The sequence below is a fragment of the Pogona vitticeps genome, chromosome 6, assembly GCF_051106095.1.
Source record: "Pogona vitticeps strain Pit_001003342236 chromosome 6, PviZW2.1, whole genome shotgun sequence".
Classification (NCBI taxonomy): Eukaryota; Metazoa; Chordata; class Lepidosauria; order Squamata; family Agamidae; genus Pogona; species Pogona vitticeps.
This window is the reverse complement of record NC_135788.1, coordinates 76,440,969-76,464,361: the sequence shown is the minus strand read 5'-3', so window position 1 is coordinate 76,464,361 and position 23,393 is coordinate 76,440,969. Positions and strand designations below refer to the sequence as shown.

At 40.1% G+C, this 23,393-nt stretch overlaps 1 protein-coding gene across 5 annotated transcripts in view; it reads left to right on the top strand.

Annotated features, from left to right (window-relative positions):
- Window positions 1-14,736, top strand: part of COL15A1 (collagen type XV alpha 1 chain) — a 202,593-nt gene extending 187,857 nt beyond the window's left edge. For all 5 annotated transcript variants that reach the window (XM_078377611.1, XM_020806775.3, XM_073003912.2 and 2 more), the window contains 7 exons: window positions 563-624; window positions 3,343-3,471; window positions 5,258-5,317; window positions 6,476-6,535; window positions 9,763-9,948; window positions 10,714-10,829; window positions 12,122-14,736. In XM_078377611.1, the coding sequence (XP_078233737.1) occupies window positions 563-624; window positions 3,343-3,471; window positions 5,258-5,317; window positions 6,476-6,535; window positions 9,763-9,948; window positions 10,714-10,829; window positions 12,122-12,338 (830 nt within the window). In that variant the 3' untranslated portion in view covers window positions 12,339-14,736. The remainder of the gene's footprint in view (window positions 1-562; window positions 625-3,342; window positions 3,472-5,257; window positions 5,318-6,475; window positions 6,536-9,762; window positions 9,949-10,713; window positions 10,830-12,121) is intronic.
- Window positions 14,737-23,393: the final 8,657 nt, after the last annotated feature.

Here is a 23,393-nt window from a genome sequence, read left to right as displayed (position 1 = left end):
ATAAAGTATGAAAGAATATTTTAAGAGAAGTCTCTCTTGGACTCATTCATGCTAATTTTAAATTGAGATATTCCTACATGCATGTCTAAATGTCATAACCATGAATAAACCTGACCTGACTCAAACTGCCTTTGATCTCAATCCTCCATTTGTTCTTAGTAAAGTAGCTGTTGAAGTCATAATTTGAAAAAATTAAAATAACGTTTGTACTGTATTTTCATAAATATTTCCAAGGCACAATTTTGTCATTGGCCACTAGACAGGACAAGAGAACATTTCTTTGCATTTTTATGACATGTTGGTCATGAGAATGCAATAGGTTGATAATGTGCAGCAAAAATATATTGCGCACCTTGGATCAAGAATTGCAACCCGGCTGCCAAGAAGTAATGAATAGTATTGTTCCTTTTAAACAGTAACATTCCAAGCTCTGCTAACTTATTAATCTTTTGAGGCACATTGCTACAGGTAGTGCTGTGCCAGCATTTTTCATATCAGGACTAACATGAAACAATTGGAATGTCTATGTAAAATTAATCCAGCATTGGTTTTCTTTAAGCAGCAGCTGTGCCAGGCCCGCCAGGGCCTCCTGGAGAACCTGGACTTCCAGGGACCAGGAACTTGGTAAGAGGGCTATTTGTTTCTTTATATCTCACTGAAACTAAGTGCAATGGAAATAATATAGAATATAATGTGTTTTGCATAGAAATGTTCCAGTTCAGATACTTTGTAGCCCCCACCTGATTATGAACCCCCAAAGTGCCAATAAGAGTCATAGCCAGTTACTACCTGCCCCTGTGTAATTACAACTGTTCGACGAAGCTGGCAGTAATATTTTGAATAACTATTATGTTCCATGAATTAAGCAGTTGAACAAAAGTGAAATGCTGTAATGGCTCACTAGACAATATACCGATCTGTAGGAAAATACTGTTTAAAAATCTAGTAAAGCTACTATTTTTCCTTGGAAAACAGCCATTTATTTGTAAGGGCTTCAGATTGCAATATGACAAATGAAGACAAAGAACATGTCATGCTGTAGAACAGCATGAATACTTTCAAATATTTGCTGACATCTAGCATGGTGTGTGATTTAGATGTGGCAACTGCCCAAATTAGTGATTAAATATGTAAATTTATATTAGGTTAAAGGCAACATTACGTGGAGCAGAATCAGTAAGACATGCATTATTCTTGTCTAACTACTCCCGTTCTTTTCAATTGTTTTGCGTAGAAATACAATGGAATCTTTTTAATTGTGCCCCCTGGTGTAATGCCCAAGGCATAACTTGCAGTGGTGAAACTTGATAGCTCTGTATGTTGTAGGAAACATATGCTGTGACTTCTTAGCTTGTAGAAATTCAGTGCTGAAAGTTACATCACTAGCATTACACCCATGGAAATATACAATAGGATTCTGGCCAAAGTAAATAAAAATAAATATTTTAGGTAGGGCTTACATTGGATATAGCCCATAAACATGTGGAATACTGGAAACACATGATTTTTTTAAAAAAAATGATATTATGCCTATTTGTGAAATTATTGGGTACACATTCCAATTCTGTAATGCTAAGATATTTTAGAAATGTTGCATAAAGAACATCTGGAATTTCTATGGCACTTGCTAAATGAAGCAACAATTTTGAGTGCTTCTAAAGAGTACTGAATTTATCAACCAGGAATGAATGGTTTAGTAATAATGAGCATTTGGCCCAAATGAGAAAATTGGTAGAATATGTGTAATTATAAGAGAGAAGAAAAAGGAAAGAAACAATCAAAAAGTAATGAACTCCATTTAATTCATATAGAACCAATTTTTCACATTTGCGTTAATATAAAATGTATTTTTGTTGCTGATTTAAATAATAGGTATGATGTTAAAATATACTTAATTATAATAGATGTATGGGGATTTGCATACTATATCTAAATATCATGGGTAAATATTATCAGTTAATGTTCATTACGGTAAATGTAACATTTGTGTGTAATATGTTTATGTTTCCTATGTGTTCTGAATGTTTTTATAGCATTCTTTTTTTTTTTTTTAAGGGAAGTGATACAACCTCATTTTGAATATTCCAGATAGATGGACTATTTTATTGTCAATTTCTGAGGGAAAATATCTGTTATATAAAGTCTAACCATGTTTCAAAGCTCAGAATATAAAAAGGGAACCACGCAGATATCTACCAAGGCCATTTCATTTAATAAGAAGAGGATAAATCTCAGTAATTGGGAGAAAGATTGCTGTAATAAAAAGAATCCTGCTTCATAATGAGTGAGGCTGCTGGTCCGTCTAGTCCAATATTGTCTGTATCCGTAACATGTTTTTTGTTGATTACGATGGTGATTGCACATTTATAAATCACTTAATATCTTCTAAGCCTTGTCCAGTTAATTGCCCTCTCCCCCAACTCTGATTTCCAAAATTCACTTTTTGAAGCACTGACACCGAGCACTGTAGAATTGCCTTGTTTCTGTCACCAAGTGTAACAGCAAGAGAATAGAGATGGAAGGGAAAAGAGAGTTGAAAGCAAACGTTGGAGTGGAATGGCCAGGAAGAGAAATGTACAGAGAGGAGTTGGGGCATAGAGAAGAGTGGAGGTCAAAGGAGAGTACCCAGCGAATAGGTCAAGAAGGAGGAGTTGGGGCAGAGAAGTGAAGAGACAGAGGAGATCAGAAGGGACCACCCAGTAAGTGAACAAGAGAGAGGAGGTGTGAGACAGAAGACATGAGAGGTTTCATTTTTAAGGCACAAATGTTTTCCAGGAACCAAATCCTTATTTTAACACCGAGTCGAAGAAGAAAATAAAATTCATCACACAATAGTTCACTTTATGATTGTCATGAAGTACCGTATTTTTTGCACCATAAGACACACTTTTTCCCCACAAAACAGGGGGGTGGAAAGTCTGTGTGTCTTATGGAGCGAAGAAAACAGATTATATTTTCCTGTTTTCTTCTCCTAAAGCGTCTTATGGAAAGGTGCATCTTATGGAGCGAAAAATACGGTAATTGTTTGGGTTGCAATGTGGAGGCCTGAAGTAAGCATAATATGAACTGAAAAGTTTGTAAGGACAAAAGAGGAAATCAAGCTGTGGGGCAGCAGCTCTTTCTCTGACGAGTGAACAGGACCAGACTGGTCTCCCAAGAAAGCAGGGATGTTGTTTTCCAGTGTCAGAAGCCAGTAGGTGCCTTTCTCCAGTTTATCAGCACAGTGCTGTTCTAGGCCTGGAAATAAATTTTCACTGAACTCCTGGTCCTTTCTTGTCCTGAGAAAACCTACATTGTTTGTATTTGACCAAGTTGTCTTTTTTCATCTTTCTTTCTTGACAGGTTACAACACTCAGCAATGTTGACAGTATGCTGCAAAAGGTTCATTTAGTGTCAGAAGGCACACTGATCTATCTTAGTGAAACCAGTGATGTTTTTATTCGTGTTCAAGAGGGTTGGAAAAAGTTGCAGGTAATAGTTAATTCTGGGCAATGCAGCTTCACTTCCATGAGAACTGGAGATTTGTCAGCTGAATATTTTCCTTTAAAATTACACTGGTTATTAAGTGAACATGCATTTATTTCATACAGTTCTTTATTGTTTCTGTTCCTGTTTCCTTGCCATGTCATCTAAGGCAGTAAGATTCTGTTTGTGTAAAGCATTCAAAATTGCTTCCTTCATTTCTTTTCTTACTGAAGTACAAGCAGCAGCGGAACATGGAATATTCCTTTGAGTCTTTGAACAGAGATGCTGAAAATTTTAGCCACAGATGCAAGATGTGAAACTAAAAGTTCTGTTCTCTTTTGAGAACATGAACAGCATTTAGTAAGAGCTTTACCAGAATCATTAGAAAAAAGGGCAGCAAGCACTGTGGTGAGAATATGTATTTGTATACAGTTTTGTTTTCAAAATGTCAAATATATATATACACATTTCTAGTAGTGACATTACTTGGAGAAAAGTGACTTTTTGAAAAGTGAAAAGATTCCAACTTTTCTGCTAGAAGACAGCAAGAATTTGAGAATATTTCCTTTTCTTGTTTGTTTTAACTGCTTAAATTGCAATTTAGCTCAAGTATCAACTAGAAGAGAACACATTTATATTTTTATACATTTTTACTAGAGATGGGCATAAATTAAAAAACGAATCACCAAATTGAATCATTCAAAATAATTTATCAATTCATATTCATACAAATCAATGTCCTGACGAATATGAATCAATGAATTTTTAGCAATTTTTGATTTGTCGATTTGTCGGGCTATAAAATGGCCCCCTAGGCACCTAGAGACACCAAATTGCAGAGAGGCTTCCCCTGACTGTCCTCTACAATTCCTCCAAGTTTGGTGAAGATTGGGTTTCCCCAGGCCAGCTGCTAAGGAGCACTTTCCTTGGGGGATCCCATTTGTGGGTGTATAACTCAGATGTTTGAAATTCAGACTTGGAAGCATTCTATAGTGGAGTTAAGAGAAGCTTCCATGCAATTTTGGGGTCTCTAGGTGCCTAAGGGACATTTTCTGGGGAGGGCTTTTTGTGGGTGTATAACCCAGGCATCCAAAACCCAAACTTCACCAGACATGCAGGACTTGTAGAGGAGAGTCAGGGGAAGCTGCTCTGCAGATTTGGTGCCTCTAGTTACCTGGGGGTGGCATTTCATAGGGTTTTAAAGGCAAAGTGAATCAACAATTTGATGTGTCAATTTGTCAGGAAAAAAATTGTAAATATCTTATTCGTGGTTCATCGACCTTGATGAATCATGAATCAAAATGAATCACAATTTTTCTGGTTTGTTCCCATCTCTAATTCATATCATCGTCTTCATAGCAAGATCAACTCCTTGTTTAGACTAGATCCCTGATATTAATGCAACTGCAGCAAAGTAGTGGTCAACTTTACATTTGCACTTTTCAGGCAGATAAAGATATTTAGGTTATTTATTTAGAAATTAACACTATTAGTGGTAGTTTGATATCAGCAGATGGAAGCTAGGGTTGCAACCTTAATTCATTGACTGAAGAGAACCATACAAATATGGATCACTTAGTTACAGCTAGCGATACAGGAGAAAACAGCAACAGTTGAAGAACTTTAAGATGCTGTACATTTGTGGGCTGCAAATTCCATCTAAAGTAAGAGATATTGTTCTTACTGGTGTTGTCTTCATTATTAATTGCTTGCAGCTATTTTTAGATGCTTTTAACTAAATAAAAGTAGCCAGAATTTTATATTTGACGGTGTTGTGTTTTACGTATTTCAGCTTGGTGAACTTATTCCTATTCCTGCTGACAGCCCTCCACCTCCAGCAATTTCAAGCCCAGTAAGTATTACAACACTTTTCTGGTTGAAAGCAGAGCTTCAATGCTAGCAACTCTCATAATAGCGAATGTGTAGCCAGAGATGGGTAATGGACCTGTAGCTCTCATTGTTCTTAGGAAGTAATATCAGAATAGTGTGAATGACTGCAGGGATATATGTAACATTTGCCCATTCTGCTTTTCTCCTGTCTTCTTGGGCTGGGAAGGACTATTGGCACTTAGCAAATCATGTAGACATTCACCCATGTGTTAAACCGTCATTTGTAAGTACAGTAGCGCTCTTATACATAGTTTAAATTTTATTTCAGCCATTGCCAATGAAAACTATAATCCTTAAGTAGCTTTGGGAGAAACTTCTAAGAGCAAGTGAGGCATTCTGATTCTTTCAGAGTAGCAGAGGTAATGACAGCCCTCCTCCAGTTTCCCTGTTCCCCGTGAGCTTAGCTGCAGTTCTCAGAATAGCTGAGAGAGAAATAGATTTTCCCAAAACAATCTATTGCTATGCTGTTGTATTTGGGGGTGGTTTGCTCTTGAATGTGCAATTAAGACCCATTAGCTGTACAAAAGCCTTGTTTCTGATTTGTTAATATGGCCCAATTTAACTGTGATTTTGGTCTTTATTGGAGGGCTGTCTGGCTATGCCATGAAAAACTTCCCCATTTACTACTATAACAATGTGCCACATGGTTCTGTACACTTGGTGTGGGATGTGACAGTGAAGTAAAACGGGAAAGCTAGTTCTGCAGGTTCTAAGACTGGTTCAGTGAGTGAGAAAAAAAGTGGGGTCTATTGGCTAGTATCCATGAAATCATCAACACACCTCTCTCCCTTAGTTTCAGTCATCAGAGCAGTTTTATACCTTTTTTTAATGTTAGTCAAGAGCTGTGGAGAGGATAAACATATACAATTAGATGCCCCATTGCCATTTTTTGAAAGACAGAAACCTTGCCTAATTGTGAAGGATGGGCACAAGACTGAAGATGCAGGCTGTGTTGTTCATAAACACTTCTGTCATATGATTTGCAAAGTGGAGATTAGAGCATAGCTCAAGCCTCTCTTCTAAGTGCTTTCAAAATCTCACCTATTTCTTTACCTTTGTTTTCTCTGCTTTCAGTGCTTTATTTTAACCTTTGAAATTTGTTGTTGTGTTAAACTAATAGGGATTTCAACCCCTTCCAGCAGTGATTCCTGTTTCAAGTATAGACAGCCGAAGGCCAAGCGTAAGTAGGAGCTTTGTGCTGTAATGGGGGGGGGGCGAGGCAACTGAGTGATAAAGGGTGTGTTTGCACTACAAAGAGATTGCAGGAGAAGGCATTACAGTTCATGACAAACTATGGGTAAAGTCACTTGTAGGCTTTTTGGTTTCTTGTGGGAATATGAATTCCACTTCACTACCCAATGATAAAAGCAAAAAGAAACTGGAAACACGAACTGGAACCGAATCAAGAAGAGAAATTAAGGATATGACCACACAGCGAAACAGATCACATTTTGAACTGCTTGTGCAATCTATTTCCCAGCAGTCACATGACAGAAGGGGAATTTTGCTCCAACCTGACCTTTGTCTCTTCTCAATCTGGACTTTTTTGGCCCAGCTGTATGGCTACTATGGGGGGGGGGACTGGAGCAATTCCATGGCAGGAGATTGCTCCCGTTAAAGAGGTGCAAACAGATGCACGCCTTTTAAGCCATCTGATTTTACCCTAAATTGTAGGATGCTGGAAAAATTGGCCCATACATTTCAGCCAATTCATTCTCTGATCTTCTTCAGGGACGGTAATATAGTGATGTATGCAAATATCTCTTAAAATCTATTTTCACACTTCAGTTGCTCAGTGAAGTTTGGAAACAGATTGTAAGAGAATACTATGCACATTATAGTATTAGGCAACTTTTAAATAGACAAAATCCATTTTTTCATCATTCTGAGATGATTCTGTGTTTGATTGACTTCCCCATGATGAACATATATTGTGAGAACACTACGATCATGGCCAGACTAGATGTTGGGCAATATGCATCTTCCCTCTCGTTGACCCAGCTAACCTGTTTTCTCTCTGGCAATGCAATTTCCTCAGAGCTACATACTTCAGCCATCAGACTTGCAGATTAAGTGTGTGTAATTATCATTCACAAAACAAACCCTGTTATTTGTAAAGATAAATGGGTAGAAATATGTATTGTTAGTATGACAAATAACTGCCTTTTCTAAAGATGTGCTAAAACTTTATTTTACTCTGAGAAAGAGTATATTTTCCTATTGATCATAAGCAGACAGATACTGTAATTCTTATCCATGGAGCAATATGCAGCTGTATCACAGCAATTCCTAGCTAAACAGCTACTTTATCAGGACAGGCTAGTATGTCTGAGAGGAATTCCAGCTATGTCAAGTCACGGTGTGGAACCTGTATGGAACTCCTACCCAGTGCTCTCACTGAGGTGAATTCTGCTGGTACTCTTCAGAAGTGGACAAAGACATTTCCAGGGGGGATGGGAAAAAGAGGATTTGCCTGACTAAAAGAGGCACGGATAGTGCAGAAACATCCTACAACTGTTGCTGATTCAGTTCATTGACATAGATTGCACAGCACATTCAGTGCAACACATGGTGTGTAGCCTTTTCCTCAACATCGCTGAGACTCTTGGATTCCATTATAGGCATTAGAATACTTGAATCTGAAAGATTTTTTTCCTTTAATGCCTTTCTGCCAATCATATCCCTCTCGGAACCCCGCAGCTACCGTGGTCAGTGGCCTTGGTCAACAAAACCACATATGTCTGTTTTTAAAAATAAATTTGCTTCTTATATTTTAAACACCATCCCAAGTATATAATCCTTAGCAGAGTCATTAGAACATTTTAGTGTTTTGGTTAAACAAACCTGTTTTGCTCTCTCACACACACACATCCCATATAATTCGATATAATATATGTATTTGTAGTTTTAGTTTTGAATAATTAGTAAGGTAGTAAGAAAAAAAATCTACTTTTTCCTTGTTTCCTAATTTTAAAATACTTATATTGTGCTTGCAGTGTAAAATAGTAAAATGTCTCCAATGATTAACTTTGAATTAGGAACAATAAGAATGAAGGATGCAAGGATGGTAGTAGTTTCACACCTCATTTAGCTTGCCATGGCTGGAGGCAGCTTTCAGTCTGTGCTGCTGACAAATAATTATTTTTCACAATAGTTAGTCTAAATGTTCTCATCTGGAATGTGCTGTCCCATTAGTTGTTCCAACTTTTGTCTCTTCAAGGACAAGCAATATTATCTGCACAAGAGCACAGTAACAGTCCACGGCTTTAGTCTGCAAAGATCTGGCAGGCAGTTTCAATCTCTTTATGAAATTTAGTTTTCCTCACCTATGGAGCTCCTCCAGTATCTCATGTTTCTGTCCATTATTTCTCCAGGTTCTGCTACCACATTCCTCATCTTTGGAAGGATTCCTTCTTCCAAAGTTCCTCTCTCAGACTGCCCTCTGCTTCATTTCCCCTGGCCTTCGATTTCCCTAAGGCGCTGACACCTGCTCTTTCTGCCTTCCTTCTAGGCTCTTTCACCAGGCCTGTCCCTCTCGGATTTACAAAGCCAGAGGGGCTCACCCACTCTCCATTTCCATCATGCTGACCCAGCTCAAGCAGTTCTGTCAGAGGTTTCGCCTTACTCCTGCAGTGCAAATTCTAGCTGCAAAAATATCCCTGTGGACACATCCCTGTAATCAGTAGGGCCGGAATAAAAGTGATATTCTACCACCCAGAGTGGTAGAATATACCAGATGGGTGGGGTATAAATCAAATTAATAATACTAACAACAACGACAACGACAACGACAACGACAACGACAACGACAATGACAACGACAACAACAACAACAACAACAACAACAACAACAACAACAACAATAATAATAATAATAATAATAATAATAATACTCACTTTAATAGATTGTAGATAGAAAAGTATTGTTTGACTCCCTTTTTCACCCTATAGATGTAGACTAGGGAATGGCTGTTGACATTTAAGAAGAAGAGATGAAGGGGTAGCTCCATCAAACCACACCTCCATTCCCAGTCCTTCTTGGTCCTTCCCCTTCCCCACAAATTGTGTCTCCACACCACCCTTACTGTCTTTCCTTCTGTCTTTGTTCCACACATATACAGACATACAGAATTGGCTTCATTCTCCACTTTCCTTCACCAATTAGAATGGTAGAGGAAGGATGAAGCAAACAGTGCTAGGAATTCAAGAGCCATATCCAGCTCGATTCAGCAGCATTCAAACACCTTCTCTCTCTTCTTTTAGGGAGTTTGGGATTAGCAGAGGGGAGCTGGCCTTGCTAAAGGCCTCCATGGGTCAGATTGAAAGATCACAAGCTTGGTGGGCTTAGGTTCCCCCTCTGTGGTGTGGTGCATTACAATAAAGTTGTTTTCATTCTTTACTCTGCAGCTTCATCTCGTGGCTTTGAACACCCCATTTTCTGGTGATATGAGAGCCGACTACCAGTGCTTTCAACAAGCCCGGGCTGCTGGCTTAACCTCAACGTACCGAGCTTTCTTGTCTTCACATCTTCAAGATATCTTGACAGTTGTCAGGAAGGCAGACAGATACCACCTGCCGATAGTTAATCTTAAGGTAAAAGACATGTTGGGTTTGTTTTTTAAAAACTCATGGTTTTTCCCAGACAACTCTCCTATAACTGCTGCTACTTGGTCTGTCTGTGTGCACTGCGCAGCTAGTATGAGTTTCTTTCATTAACATGTTTCTAGTGAGAAAAGAATTGAAATGGGAAGATCACATTTTTGCAAGTAGAAGAGGAAATCTGTAAGTCTCCCAAAAGGGCTATGTAAATGAGGCAAAATAACTGCACAATAAATGCTTCATCTGGAAGCATCCTCAGCTTTATCACAGTCATGACAACTTCTGCTGAAGTCACAACTAGAGAAAGCTCATTTGAATCAATGGAACTTCTGGAGGAGTTGACTCATGAAATTGATTCAATGGGAGTACTCTAACTTACTACACTAAGCAACAGGATTTCAACTGATGTGTGCTATACACTGAACTAGACTATTGCATTGTGGCAAATGTGAGTCTCAAAGGTATAAGGAAACAAGCACATCTCTTACGAGTACAGGCATGGTTGGTTATACTCCATTCCTTTACCTGTACCTAGTTACCCTCATCCTCACTCACTCATGGCCATGGCCATTTATTAAAGATGTAGATACTGTGTGTGTATTGTGTGCCATCAAAGTGGGGCCAAGTCATAGCAGCCCTAACAGGGCTTTCAAGGTAAGTGAGGTATTTAATAAGTGGGTTTCCATCGCCAAGCTGGAATTTAGATATTTGATTAGTTTCATTCCTGATACCTGGTTTCTTGTTTCTTTTTTCTAAAAGGAGGAAACATTGTTCAGTAACTGGGAATCCATTTTCTCTGGCAATGGGGGCCAATTTGACATTCAGATTCCAATATACTCATTTGATGGTAGGAATGTCATGACAGATCCAGCCTGGTAAGTTCACATTCATGCTCAAAATGCTTATGTTACCATACATTTTGTGAAAGATTGGCTTGGTATTTTAATTGTTAAAATTATTCAACAAGTATGTCTCTGAAAATCTCTGATTCTCCTGGAGGTGAGGTGATAGAATCTATGGCAGAAACCCTGTTGCTCAGTTATGCGATATAACTTTTGGAAACAAAATGCCATAAGTTTCAAAATCTCTGTAAATATTATCTGTTGTATAATGAGTTGAAAGTGCAAATCTTGATAGGATAAGCAGTGTTGTTAACTCTTAAACAAACATTCTCCTTTATCCCTCTCAACCACCAATCTCCCGCCCACATTCCCAAATCTCTCTCAAGTCTCAATCTCCTCAACTCTCTATATCTCTAGCTCCCTATTTAACTCCTCCTGCTGAGTCTCTTATATCTCACGACTCCGCCCCTTCAGCACTCCCATTGGTCTATGCAGATGACATATGAATATTCATGACCAGGGAGGACACCACAGGTACTAAACTGTTCCCTCCTCTTTTGGAAGGAAAGAGATTATTGCACCACTCTCTGCACCTTTGCTTCCTCCAACACTTTACACCTCCTCCAGTTTACTGTACTTTTATATTCTTTTTAAACTAGGAAAAGTGCCAGAGAGCAAAACTAACACCATCCCAGTATAGCATGCAACATCTAGGATCATTTGCAAAAAGAAAAAGAAAGAAGGAAAGAAGGAAAAGGGGAAACAAGATTCAGACTGGGAAAGAAAGCTCAGCAAAGTGGTGTGCACACACAAGGGTATGCACACACACCAGATTGGGGAGGGATAAAAAGATGTGTTACATTAACAAAGAAGAAACAAACACCACTCCAGTTTGTGGTTGACATACCAGGATAAGAGGCAATGTCACCTGAATGACAAAAAAAAAAAATCTTGGTATGATCCATGCTTTATAGCAGTGGTCCTCAACCTTGGGCCTCCAGATGTTCTTGGACTTCAACTCCCAGAAATCCTAGCCGGGCACAGGTGGTGGTGAAGGCTTCTGGGAGTCCAAGAACATCTGGAGGCCCAAGGTTGAGGACCACTGCTTTATAGGAAACTTGAAAGGGTTGCAGATTCCTTATTTGAATGGGCCCTAAGTAAGATCTTTCCTCCCCAGTCACTCTCTTTTCATGCACTTTGTTCAGTGAGTATTAAGCGGATTCATATTAGACCTGGACCACAAACAACTACTGTAAGTATACAGATGAAACTACTGTAATATTATATGAAGGAATCAAAATATTAAAATATGCTTCTACCTTTAGGCCTCAAAAAGTCATTTGGCATGGTTCAAGTCCACATGGAGTACGACTAATTAGCAACTACTGTGAAGCCTGGAGAACAGCAGATCTAGCAGTCATGGGACAAGCTTCACCTTTGAAGTCTGGAAAGCTCTTGGATCAAAAACCATATAGTTGTAGCAACAGGTTTATTGTTCTGTGTATTGAAAACAGTTATATCTCAGAGAGCCAAAGAAAATAAATTCCCTCTTCCCCCAACCTACAGTATGTAAATTTAAATTTTTATTACAAAAATGTTGACATTAAAATATAATTTTTATGATGTAAATATTGTATTGAAACTGCATCCTTTAAACCAGTGGTCCCCATCCTTGGGCCTCCAGATGTTCTTGGACTTCAACTCCCAGGAATCCTGGCCAGCAGAGGTGGTGGTGAAGGCTTCTGGGAGTTGTAGTTCAACAACATTTGGAAGCCCGACATTGAGGACCACTGCTTTAAACAAAAGTTAATAACCAAAGAAAGCATACCTCAGTGCAGAATCTTATTCCAAGATGGTGGAATTCATCTTTCTGAAACATTGTAGCAAACACCGAATCATAGAAGTGTAGAGTGTTCATTGTTTTTTCCCCTCTAGGGAAGAGAAATCAACTGCTTTCACGTCTTATCTGCCAAAAAAAACACAAACAAACCCTTAGATGAGGGTGTGTAATACTGTATCAGGTTCATCCAATGATATTTTTACCTTCTTTCTTGATCCGCATAGTACATGAGAAACTGATTTTGCAACATCCCGTTTCAGAAGCAGATTGCTATAATATGAAACAGAACAGCACAAGTCTAAAACCCTCCTGAACTTACAGAATTAATTCTATAATTTTCAGAAACTTGGCACATATAAGGAGACCAATGAACTAAGAAACTGTAAGCAGGGGTGGTCTACAATCTGAGCAGGTGGGAACAGGATGCCCCCACTCCACCTGCTCTGACTATCAGCTACAGGTGACTGCAATGTTTTGGTATATTTTTTCCTTATATTTTCTTTAGAGTAGGTAACACCTTTGAATATAAGTGAATTAGGATGAAGCCATCTGTCCCTACCATACAAATGTGGGCAGCACATGAAAGATGTATTCCTCCCATATGGAAAAAGAATCTGGTGCACAGTCTGGTGCTACTGTGGCCTTTTAAAAAGGCGAAACAGTGTTAAGATGACGTTCTAATGTCCATGATGGGTATCTGAAAAGAGCAGAAAGATCTTCCTTTCTTCTAAGGCTTCCATTACTCCAATGGTAGCTTGCCCTGAACCATCCAAAATGCTTTTCCTGAAGCCTGTGGAACTTCATGTTTGGCATTTGGTAAAACATTAAGTGTTAGTTTGCAAAGAGAAAACAAGGAAGCCATCATATGCTTGTGGAATTGCTTTGGATCCCAGCCTATATCTAGTGCCTTCAAAATTATCCTTAGCTATTTTATATGCAACCATAGTGTATATATGTCTCTGTATGCCACAGCAGAAAACTTGGAGAAAGTAGTTCTTCTTACATTTAGAAGGGTTGAAAGACAGACTATTGTTATATCTTCTGACAGGTAGATATTAGGTCATTTTCCCATGCAAATACAAGCTAAGCTATAAATTTATCTAGTTTTATTTTTATCCCAAGGAGGTCCTCAAACTGATAAAGGAAATCTGTTTGCCACAGTTCATATTTTCCTTATTTTGTGATTGGTCATTGGAAGGGACGTGATGGCGCTGTGGGCTAAACCGCAGAAGCCTGTGCTGCTGGGTCAAAAGACCAAGCAGTCGTAAGATCGAATCCACGCGTCGCTTGTCCCAGCTTCTACCAACCTAGTGGTTCGAAAGCATGCAAATGCAAGTAGATAAATAGGGACCACCTCGGTGGGAAGGTAACAGCGTTCTGTGTCTAAGTCGCACTGGCCATGTGACCACGGAAGATTGTCTTTGGACAAAACGCTGGCTCTATGGCTTGGAAACGGGGATGAGCACCGGCCCCTAGAGTGGAAAACGACTGGACAAAAATTGTCAAGGGGAACCTTTACCTTTACCTTTACCATTGGAAGATAAACACAGGCAAGTCTGATTACTGAGTAGTTATATCAGGAAAATCTGGTGTGGGGAAATGGGTGAAACATTAATGTCTAGTCTGACTCTTAAATGTAGATTTACTGCTTTTCTTCTCCCCTCCTCCCATTACTGCAATGCACTCATTTCTTCAGGACTGTTGTTCAGCCTTGGCAAGAGCAACTAAATAGTAGTCAATAGAAATGTTTGCTGGATCACATCATGTCCCTGGCAAAGCAGTATTATCATCGTGTGAGACAGGTGTCTCTTCTGAACCGTCTCACACGGTATTTTAACAAGTTATATGCTTCTAAGTGTCATAACATAACTCAGTAACTGTAAACACTTCTTTGAAATATAAGCTACTAATTTATCTCTTAAAAGTTTGCTCCTAATTGTTCACCATCCAATCAGTAATTTAATAGCTGTTTGTAGGTCAAATATGTTTCCTTCTGGAATCCCTGTTATTTGTAACCAATGTTGTTTTTATATGATGTAAAAATGTGAAATGTAGTTCTATTTTTCCATTTTAATTAATATAAAAGCATCGTTCCCACTGTGTTTGGCTCAGATTGATTGTTTCCTCATATGGGTATCAGAATTCTACTCATAAAGAGTATTTGGGAAAGTGCAAATCTGTCCATTGTCATACTGGGCATACTCTATTGTGGGTGAGCAACACTTCTACAGATTTGATTAGATTATATGATGAGCAGATGAAACTGAGAAATTCTCTCCTGCAGAAATCCCCTTTTAAAGATCCTTGCTTTCCACTGGGCCTTGTTTTCCTCAGAATCTTATCTTTTCACACTACCATGATTGTGAGAGTTGATTCATTCAGAGTAGTGTTACCTCCACAACTAAATAAAAGGGTTGTTTCCTCATCAGTTAACCACTTCTTATGTCTTCTGTAGACTAACTGAAATCTGAAGCATGGTATATGGTCATAAAATCTTCTTATCTGTATTGTACACAACAGCTCCCTCTAAGCTTTGCCGCTACCCAATTCACCTTAACAGGTTCTTGAAGAAGATCAGAGCCACCTGACATTTGAGAATTGAAGCAGGAAGAGATCATTTGGCAGTTTGTATCCTTACAGAGGTGATTGACCTAATGAGTTGCAGGGATTAACGGAGGAATTGTAACAATTTCTTTGTATGAAATGTTCAGAAAGTTTCCAGCGTGCTTATGAAAATCTGAAAGGTCAAATCCCCAAGGACCGCTGTGTTGAACAGACAGTATTTAGGTTTTGCTGAGGTTTCTAAACTGGTACCTTTCAACTGGGAATCACAGTGCATATGCACACTACTGGCCCTTCCCCACCTCATGATAAAGGATGGGGTATATGCGCGTTCTAAACAAACATAGAAGTCCATGCCAAAGCATGGATTTTCAGGGGACTGCGACAGTGCCATTCATGATATTAGAGATAGAGTTTGCAACAGTGCCTTTACCTTCTCTGTTCCTATTAGCAGGACTGACACCAGCTTCTGGCACATATCACAGCAGGCTATACCAGGGCTGATCCTGCTGTCCAGCACTTGCTACAGCAGCAGCACTTGCCACCAACATGTTTCTTCCACCTCACTCAAAAATGAGTGAGATTTCTAAGTAATGCTGGCACAGCAAACAACTGGAAGCTAAGCAGGCAAACTGTTCTGGTAACATAAGAGGTGTGCTGAATCAGATTGAAGGCTAATCTAAGCATTGTACTCACACAGTGGCCAATGAAGCCCACAGACAAGACATCCACGCAACAACACCCTCCAGCGTGTGTTCCCAGAAGTTAAGATTGAGGGCTACTCTGTCAAATACTGAGAATAATAAGTAGCTATCATAATATGTAAGGCACGGAGAGCCTCAAGAAGCTTCCACAGTTCATCTTTCAGAATGCCATGTGAAGTAAAATTTGGCAACTCCTAAATGTCATGTAGCTGCTTGGTTTCTGGCTGATTGCAGAAATGCTGATGGATAAGTCCACTTGCAAGTGGCTGCAGGAGGGTGACTACTGTTGGGACCGGGATGACAGCAGAATCATGGGGCACCCCCAGGAGGCAGCTTGTTCATAACATCTGGATCCATGTCTGAGGAACAAGAGTGGAGAACAAGTGAAATGGGGCTGCTGTCACAGCACAAAAATGATGGAGGTGAAACTGCAATATGTCATTTAAGCCAAGTGCTGATACAGCAAAACTCACCAGGAAATAAGTCAATATCCTTTAGGCAGAACAGAGTGTTCAGCCTGGTAAATTGAAAAACAGTCCCTTTCTCTGGGCTTTTGTACAAGCTAGTAGCAGAAGGCCCTCACCTGGACAAGTTCTAATATTAGACAAAGTGAAGCAACTAGTTTCTAGTTTCATGAAAGAACTGATAATTGTTACCCCTTTGATTTATTATTACGTTATTGTTACTTCCAGGAAAATTCTTACATGGTTTTCTATCTCAAAATATCTTGAGTTGGGGAAGAGACGTTGCTGTTGGCTCTTCTTCCCCGGACAGCAAAATACCTCAGACTACAAGAACGTACACCGGGGGGGGGGGGGGGAGCCTGACTGACGCCTTCTACCTTGAATAAAGGCTTCAAGACACCTTCTTATGCTCCAAATTGGATGAGTGAAAGGGAAAGATTTGCACAAGCAGAGCAGAAGTCCTTGTCAAGATTTAAGAATTCTATTCAATAAGAAAAGGGCAGAGAGAGAGAGAGAGAGAGAAAGTGGTTAGTCAAAGGCCATCGCTGTGAGGGAGAGTGTCTCAACTCCTGCTGTAAACTCCCAAAGATAAGGGATGTGAGAGGTTGCAAGAAGGTGCAAAAGAGACTGAACAGATGTCAGATGCCACACATCAGTGGGCCAGCCCGCAGGGCTCCCAAATGGAGGAAACCGGTGCTATCAATAATTGCCCTTCTGCTTTAAGCTGGAAAGAGTGCTGTAACTCAGTGGTTCTTAACCTTTGTTACTCGGATGCTTTTGAACTGCAACTCCCAGAAACCCCAGTCAGGACAGCTGGTGGTGAAGGCTTCTGGGAGTTGCAGTCCAAAACTCCTGAATAACCCAAGGTTAAGAACCAGTGCTGTAACTGATCACCCACATGGCAGGGCTCTTTAAAAGCAGTATGTATATAGCTGGGGGTAGAGATGGGCACGAACCACAAATGGTTTGGCCATTCATGTTGGTTTGTTTTTCGGCTGACCAGGTTTTCAACACTTCACAGCCCCTCCCCCCACGGTAAGCGCCCATTCAGAGGCAGCATCCAGAGGGGCAGGGGCAGGAAGCTGGGGCACTGCCTCTCAATGGGTGCCTGCTGAAGGACATGGGGCTGGGAAATACCAAACACCTGTTTGGCTGAAAAATAAACTGCCATGAACCACCAAACTGGCAGTTTGTGCCCATCTCCAGCTTGGGGGGTGGGTAGCTCAATGGGTTGGTATACCTGGAATTGGGAGTTTGATTCCCCACTGTGCCTCTCAGCAGCATAGTCAGCCCTTGAAGCCTTAGGCAAGACATTCAGCCCTCAGAGCACCTCCAGAAGAAGGGAATGGTAAACCACTTCAATGTACTTTATACCCAGAAAACCCTGGAAAGGAGGGTTGTCATAAGTTGGAGTTGACTGATGATACAGAATTATGAATTATCTTGCAATATTCTGTCCACAGTGGTGGACAGCCAGGTAGGCAGTGTTGACCTCCCACCCACACTTACATCCCCATTGATGGAATATGGAAACACTAGTTTTTACCTACAAATCTTTGAAGCTCTTGGTCAGTAAGGTCATAGAGTATGCTGTTTTTTGCTGAGTTCTGAATTTCTAGTTAGTTTTCATTATGCAGTAGACGTACAGAGATCCACAGATGAAAATAGCTACAAGTTCCCCAGAGTCCATCCCTTTCTCATTAATTAGCACTTAAAGTCTCAGTAAGTCACTCTGAGACATTTCTAGAACAAAGAATAAAAATATTTATTTGCTTGAAATTACAGACTTGTGCATGCTGCTTTTTTTACCGCACATACGTATACTTGCAACCAACTGAACTGATCAACAGCAAACAAAACAACTGACACCAACAGACTAAAGACTGGAGAGGCAGGCTTTCTTCAAACTTAAAGGCTGGAAGAAACAATTGGTTAGTTCTGGATAAATAATGAACTCAGAAAAGTCCGTCCGTCCGTCCGTCCGTCCGTCCGTCCGTCCGTCCGTCCGTCCGTCCGTCCGTCCGTCTGTCTGTCTATCTATCTATCTATCTATCTGATTTTTATACTTCCCATTTGGCTGCCAAGGCTACTCTGGGCGGTTTACAGTTACACAAACTACAGACAACATGTGGTGTTCCAAATAAAACTCAACACAATTTGGATGATTCTATGCACTGTAGCCCAAAAGGTACTTTTTCATGCTCTGCTCACTGGTCATCACGTAAATATTCTTGCCTTCTTGATAAAAAGCACATGATCCTGTCCAAAGAAACTGCATTGTTATTTGAAGCTTCCCTTCATTAATGGATTCCCTGTGGTAAGAACAAGAAATAGAAGTGTGGAACTTCCACAAACTGCATAAATGAAGAATGGTGACTGCAGATTAAAGACTTGTCTGGAAGAAAATGACATCCAGGGGGCTTTGCTGGGCTCAGCCTCAATGATGGTTTTCAGGCAGCTTGGCAACATTGGTGCAATATCAGTCCTTTACTGAACTATATAATAAGACATCACTAGGTTTTTGTGGTTGCTGACTGAAAGAAATTTCTTTAAATTCCTGAAAGCCCATAAGTTGTTATGCACTCCATGGTTACAACTTTGTTTGTCCCTTTTAAACAGCTAGCCATTTTAAAAATGAGATAAATGAGGAGTGATGAAGTGCCCTTTCACTAAAAATAGAACCACTTTTGTACTTAAGGCATAGCATGGATAGTGCTGCACAGAAACTGCATTATAGGCAACATTAACTGGGCAGCTATTCTAATTGCTATCATTCAGTGACACATCAGAGTACAAAACATTAATCTAATTAATCTAATAAAGACTGCTCTTAATTATCTGTGATAAATTGTATTACTCTGATATGTGCATGGCAAAAGAAACATGCCATCCCCAGAAGTATAACAGCAACAGTTATGGGAAAATAAACAGCCAGCACTGCCATTTGCCTTTTGCTTTCTGTACAATCGAGGACCTGAGAAGTAAAAACAAACTGTAGGCAGGCCACTGTAGGTCCTCATCTTGTTCTGCTTGCTAGACGAAACTGAATGTGAAGAACATGGTAGCTGGCAAAAGGCGTGAAATAAACAGAGAGTATGAGATGTTGCTGCTACAAAGTTCTTGCCTCTTGCATTCTGGGTGAGCCCAAACTTGGAAAAAGTTGGAAAATCTGCCCTTAAAAAAAAATAAAAAAAATAAAAAAAAAAACCAAGCATACTGAAGTGTTAGCCACTGAGCCAGTTGTAGTTGATTTGGAACAGCAGCTTTACCAATAATAAGAATAACCATAATAACAATAATACTGGGACAACAAGCAACTTATCATAGATGAAACAGTTGATTTTAATAAAGCAGATATTGTACTTCTGGCTAAGCAACAAAGAAAAACATACCTTATAGAACTTGGAGTTTCATCAACAAGCAACCTCAAAAGTACAGAAAGTACAAAAATTGCAAAGCAACATACATTAAGGCAAGAAATTAGAAGAATGTGGGGAAAAAGATCAGATTGTCCTCATCCCCATACTAATGCCAGCAACTGGGGTAGTTCCAAAATCTTTGGCAACCAATTCAAAACAATTGCCAATAGCTACTTACCTGCTTCCTCAAATTCAAAAATCAGTGATTTTGAAAACATGTGAACTCACCCACACATTTTTGGGAGGTGGCTTCTAATGTTTAGGGTTGACCCTTTAGTCTGCCCCCAATGCGCCAGTAATGTAGAAAATAAAATAAAAATAATTATCTAGTTAATAATAATTATCTATGGCGATCTTCCTAGGATTTTCTAGGTATATAGTATGCAGAAGTAGCTTACCAATCCTTTCTTCTCATGAGGTTCTTGGACCTTGCTAGTAGCCCAAGACAAATGAATGGAAGGACATGTAATCTTATTGGCTACAGACACATTTAAATGTTCTTAACTAGGCCCTCTGCTGGGAGACACACTCAGGATTCAGACTCTTGACCCAGACACTCTATCCACTGAGCTATACCACCATTGCGTTTTGTAAGATTTTTTTTCTGCTCTTTGGTGATCTTATGAACTGGTGACCTCCAAAAGGTCCTGTAATTAACATTCCTGCTCAAGGCCTACAAACTGAGCTTCTGATAACATGTCAGTTTGTTCTTTTTGCTTCAAGTCTTTATGCTTGATCTACTCTAGAATCCACAAGAGTGGATCCTTGACATTTGCAACCCTCATCTCCTACAGCACATTTGGACTGAATTGGTTTTTTCCCTCCCTATCAGTTATCTTCACTGTCCAGAGTTCACATCTACAGATAGCAATCATAAATACCATAGTATGGATGGTCTTGACCTTGGTCTACTGTGACATGTCCTTATTTTTAAGGATCTTGCTTGGCTGCAGTCACTATTCAGACTGATGTTGTACCAAGGTATAGAAGATTTTTAACTATTTCTTTTTCTTCATTGTCAACATTAAAGTTGTGTAGGCAATCTATAGTCACAATTTTTGTCTTAATGTTCAACCATAATGCTGCTTTTGCGCTTTCTCCTTTCATCTTCCTTCAATAGTCTTTTCAGATTATTGTTACCTACTGCCAATAAGAGACATGATGGCGCTGAGGGTTAAACTGCAGAAGCCTTTGTGCAGCAGTCGTAAGATCGAATCCATGCGATGGAGTAAGCTCCCGTTGCTTGTCCCAGCTCCTGCCAACCTAGAAGTTCGAAAGCATGTAAATGCGAGTAGATAAATAGGTACCACCATGATGGGAAGGTAATGTCATTCCGTGTCTAGACGCGCTGGCCGTGTGACCACGGAAACTGTCTTCGGACAAACACTAGCTCTACGACTTGGAGACGGGGATGAGCACCGCGCCCTAGAGTCAGATACGAATGGACTAAATGTCAAGGGGAACCTTTACCTTTACCTTACTGCCAATAATAGTATCATTTGCATATCTTAAATTATTGATGTTTTTTCCTACTAATTTTCACTCCTCCTTCACTCCTCTAATCCAGTTTTTCATATGATATATTCTGTGCATAAACTAAACAACTAGAGAGATAAAATACACCCCTCTCTGACACCATTGCCCATGAAAGACCATTCTAATCCTCCATACGCTGTTCTAAAAGTTAACTCTTCTTCGGTGTATATATTTAGCATTACAACAATCCAATGTTGTGTCATACTGTTGGGCAACCACTACTGGCACATCTGGCGGGCTGTCTGCCCTTGCCTTACACACACACACACCCTGAAGGGCCCATCAGACATAGCACCTGCTGGGCTTCAGACAGTCACAGATGAGGGTCACCAGCCCAGGGCAGAGAGGGGGAAATGGTGGATAGGGCCTGCAGGGGCAAGGAGGCAGGGTCTGGACCAAGTGGGCAACCAGAGGGATAAACGAAAAGGAGGGTAGTGGGGGTAGTTGGATAAGTGGAGTAGGAAGGAGATACAGATGAGGACACTGGGATGGAGCATCTGGAAGCTGCTAAGTTTGAGAGGAGGGAGCCTGGGCCATTTCTTGGGTCCTTTGGAGGAGGAAAGGAGGGGTAAAAATATTTTAAATAAATAAATGAATACAATTTGGCCAAGCAGCTGTACTCTGTCCTGTGTGCTGAGGGCGTGTATGTATGTATACAATGAAGACCCCTGGATGTGCATCCTGGTTCAGATGTGGCGACCACAAGGAAAGGATCAAGGAAGGGGTAACCGCAACCCTTGACCACCTTGTGTCCCCCACAAAAGGCATAAGGAGCAATAGCAGTGCCTCCAGGAAGAGTCAGGGACTGTGACTGGGGTTTGGGACTATACGTCATCCCTACAGGGCATTGGCTGGTTGGGACTGGTGTTGCAGACATGCTGACAGCAGACTAATGAGACCTCTGCCTCAGGGAAGGCAACTTGAGGTCTGACATGGACTGAGCAACCCGAGGGGCTAGTGCTGATAACTCAGCCATTAATGGGTTGTAAGGGGTTGTTATTGCTTCTTTTCCTATAACCTGACCACTGCCTCCAATAAGTTTGGACAGTTCCATGAGCCTTGAATTCATGGAGTCCAAGTTAGAGGAGGTCTTGACTACTGTATTCAGTGGGGGGAGGGAGGGTTCTTACCCATTTCTTTTAGAAAAATCCATAGCTTTTCATGATCTGCACAGTCAAAAGCTTCCTTGTAACCTGGAAAGTACAAACTGATTTTTTTAAAAAAATCTTTGGTGCACTCTAGCAGCCAGTGTATACAGGCAAAATGATCTCTAGCGACTCTTCTCTAAGTTCAGCTCAGATATTATATATTCCTCACTCCATATAAAAAGTATTTGTTTTGAAATCTTGATCATGACTTAGGCTGCATGCAAAGGTAATACAATAGTTCTATAGTTACTGCACTCTTTGGCCTTTCTTTCCTTTGATATTGGAATCTACGTATATTGAATATTACCAGTCGATAGACCATTGTTTTGTTATCCTATATTTATTGGCATATTCTTGTTAGGATTTTGGTAGATTCAATCTCCAGAACTTGAAATAGCTCTGCTGATATCCCATCTATTCTTGGTGATTTATTTATTTCAATTGTGTTGAAAGTGGCTTTCACTTCTTTTTCTGGAACTGCAAGCACTTTATTACATGATTCTGCTTTGAAGGTATCTGCCATCCTTGCATGCTTTGAAGGTATCTGCCATCCTTGCATGTCTTCTCTATATTGTTTCCATTTCTGTATATGATTTCCCCTTGAAATGGGAAAATGGCTAGAGTAGTGGGCAGAATAACTCCTAACCATTCTCCCCTGCAGAATGGAGCCAGACTAGTTCCCTGCTTTACTGGGCATCTGGTGGTGATGAAACAAGTAAGACAACAACTATGGCCATTGGAGTAAATCTACTGAACACAGTCCAGAATCCTTTGAGAGGCTGGTTCTATGATGGTGTTGGCTTTGATGACCACTGCATTTCCACAAAGTCATACCACAACTTTTCTTGACTGCTTAGGGACCTCTTAGACTTTGACCCGTGCAGACCATTTGAGAGCCCATTGTGAACAATTTGCACAACTCTT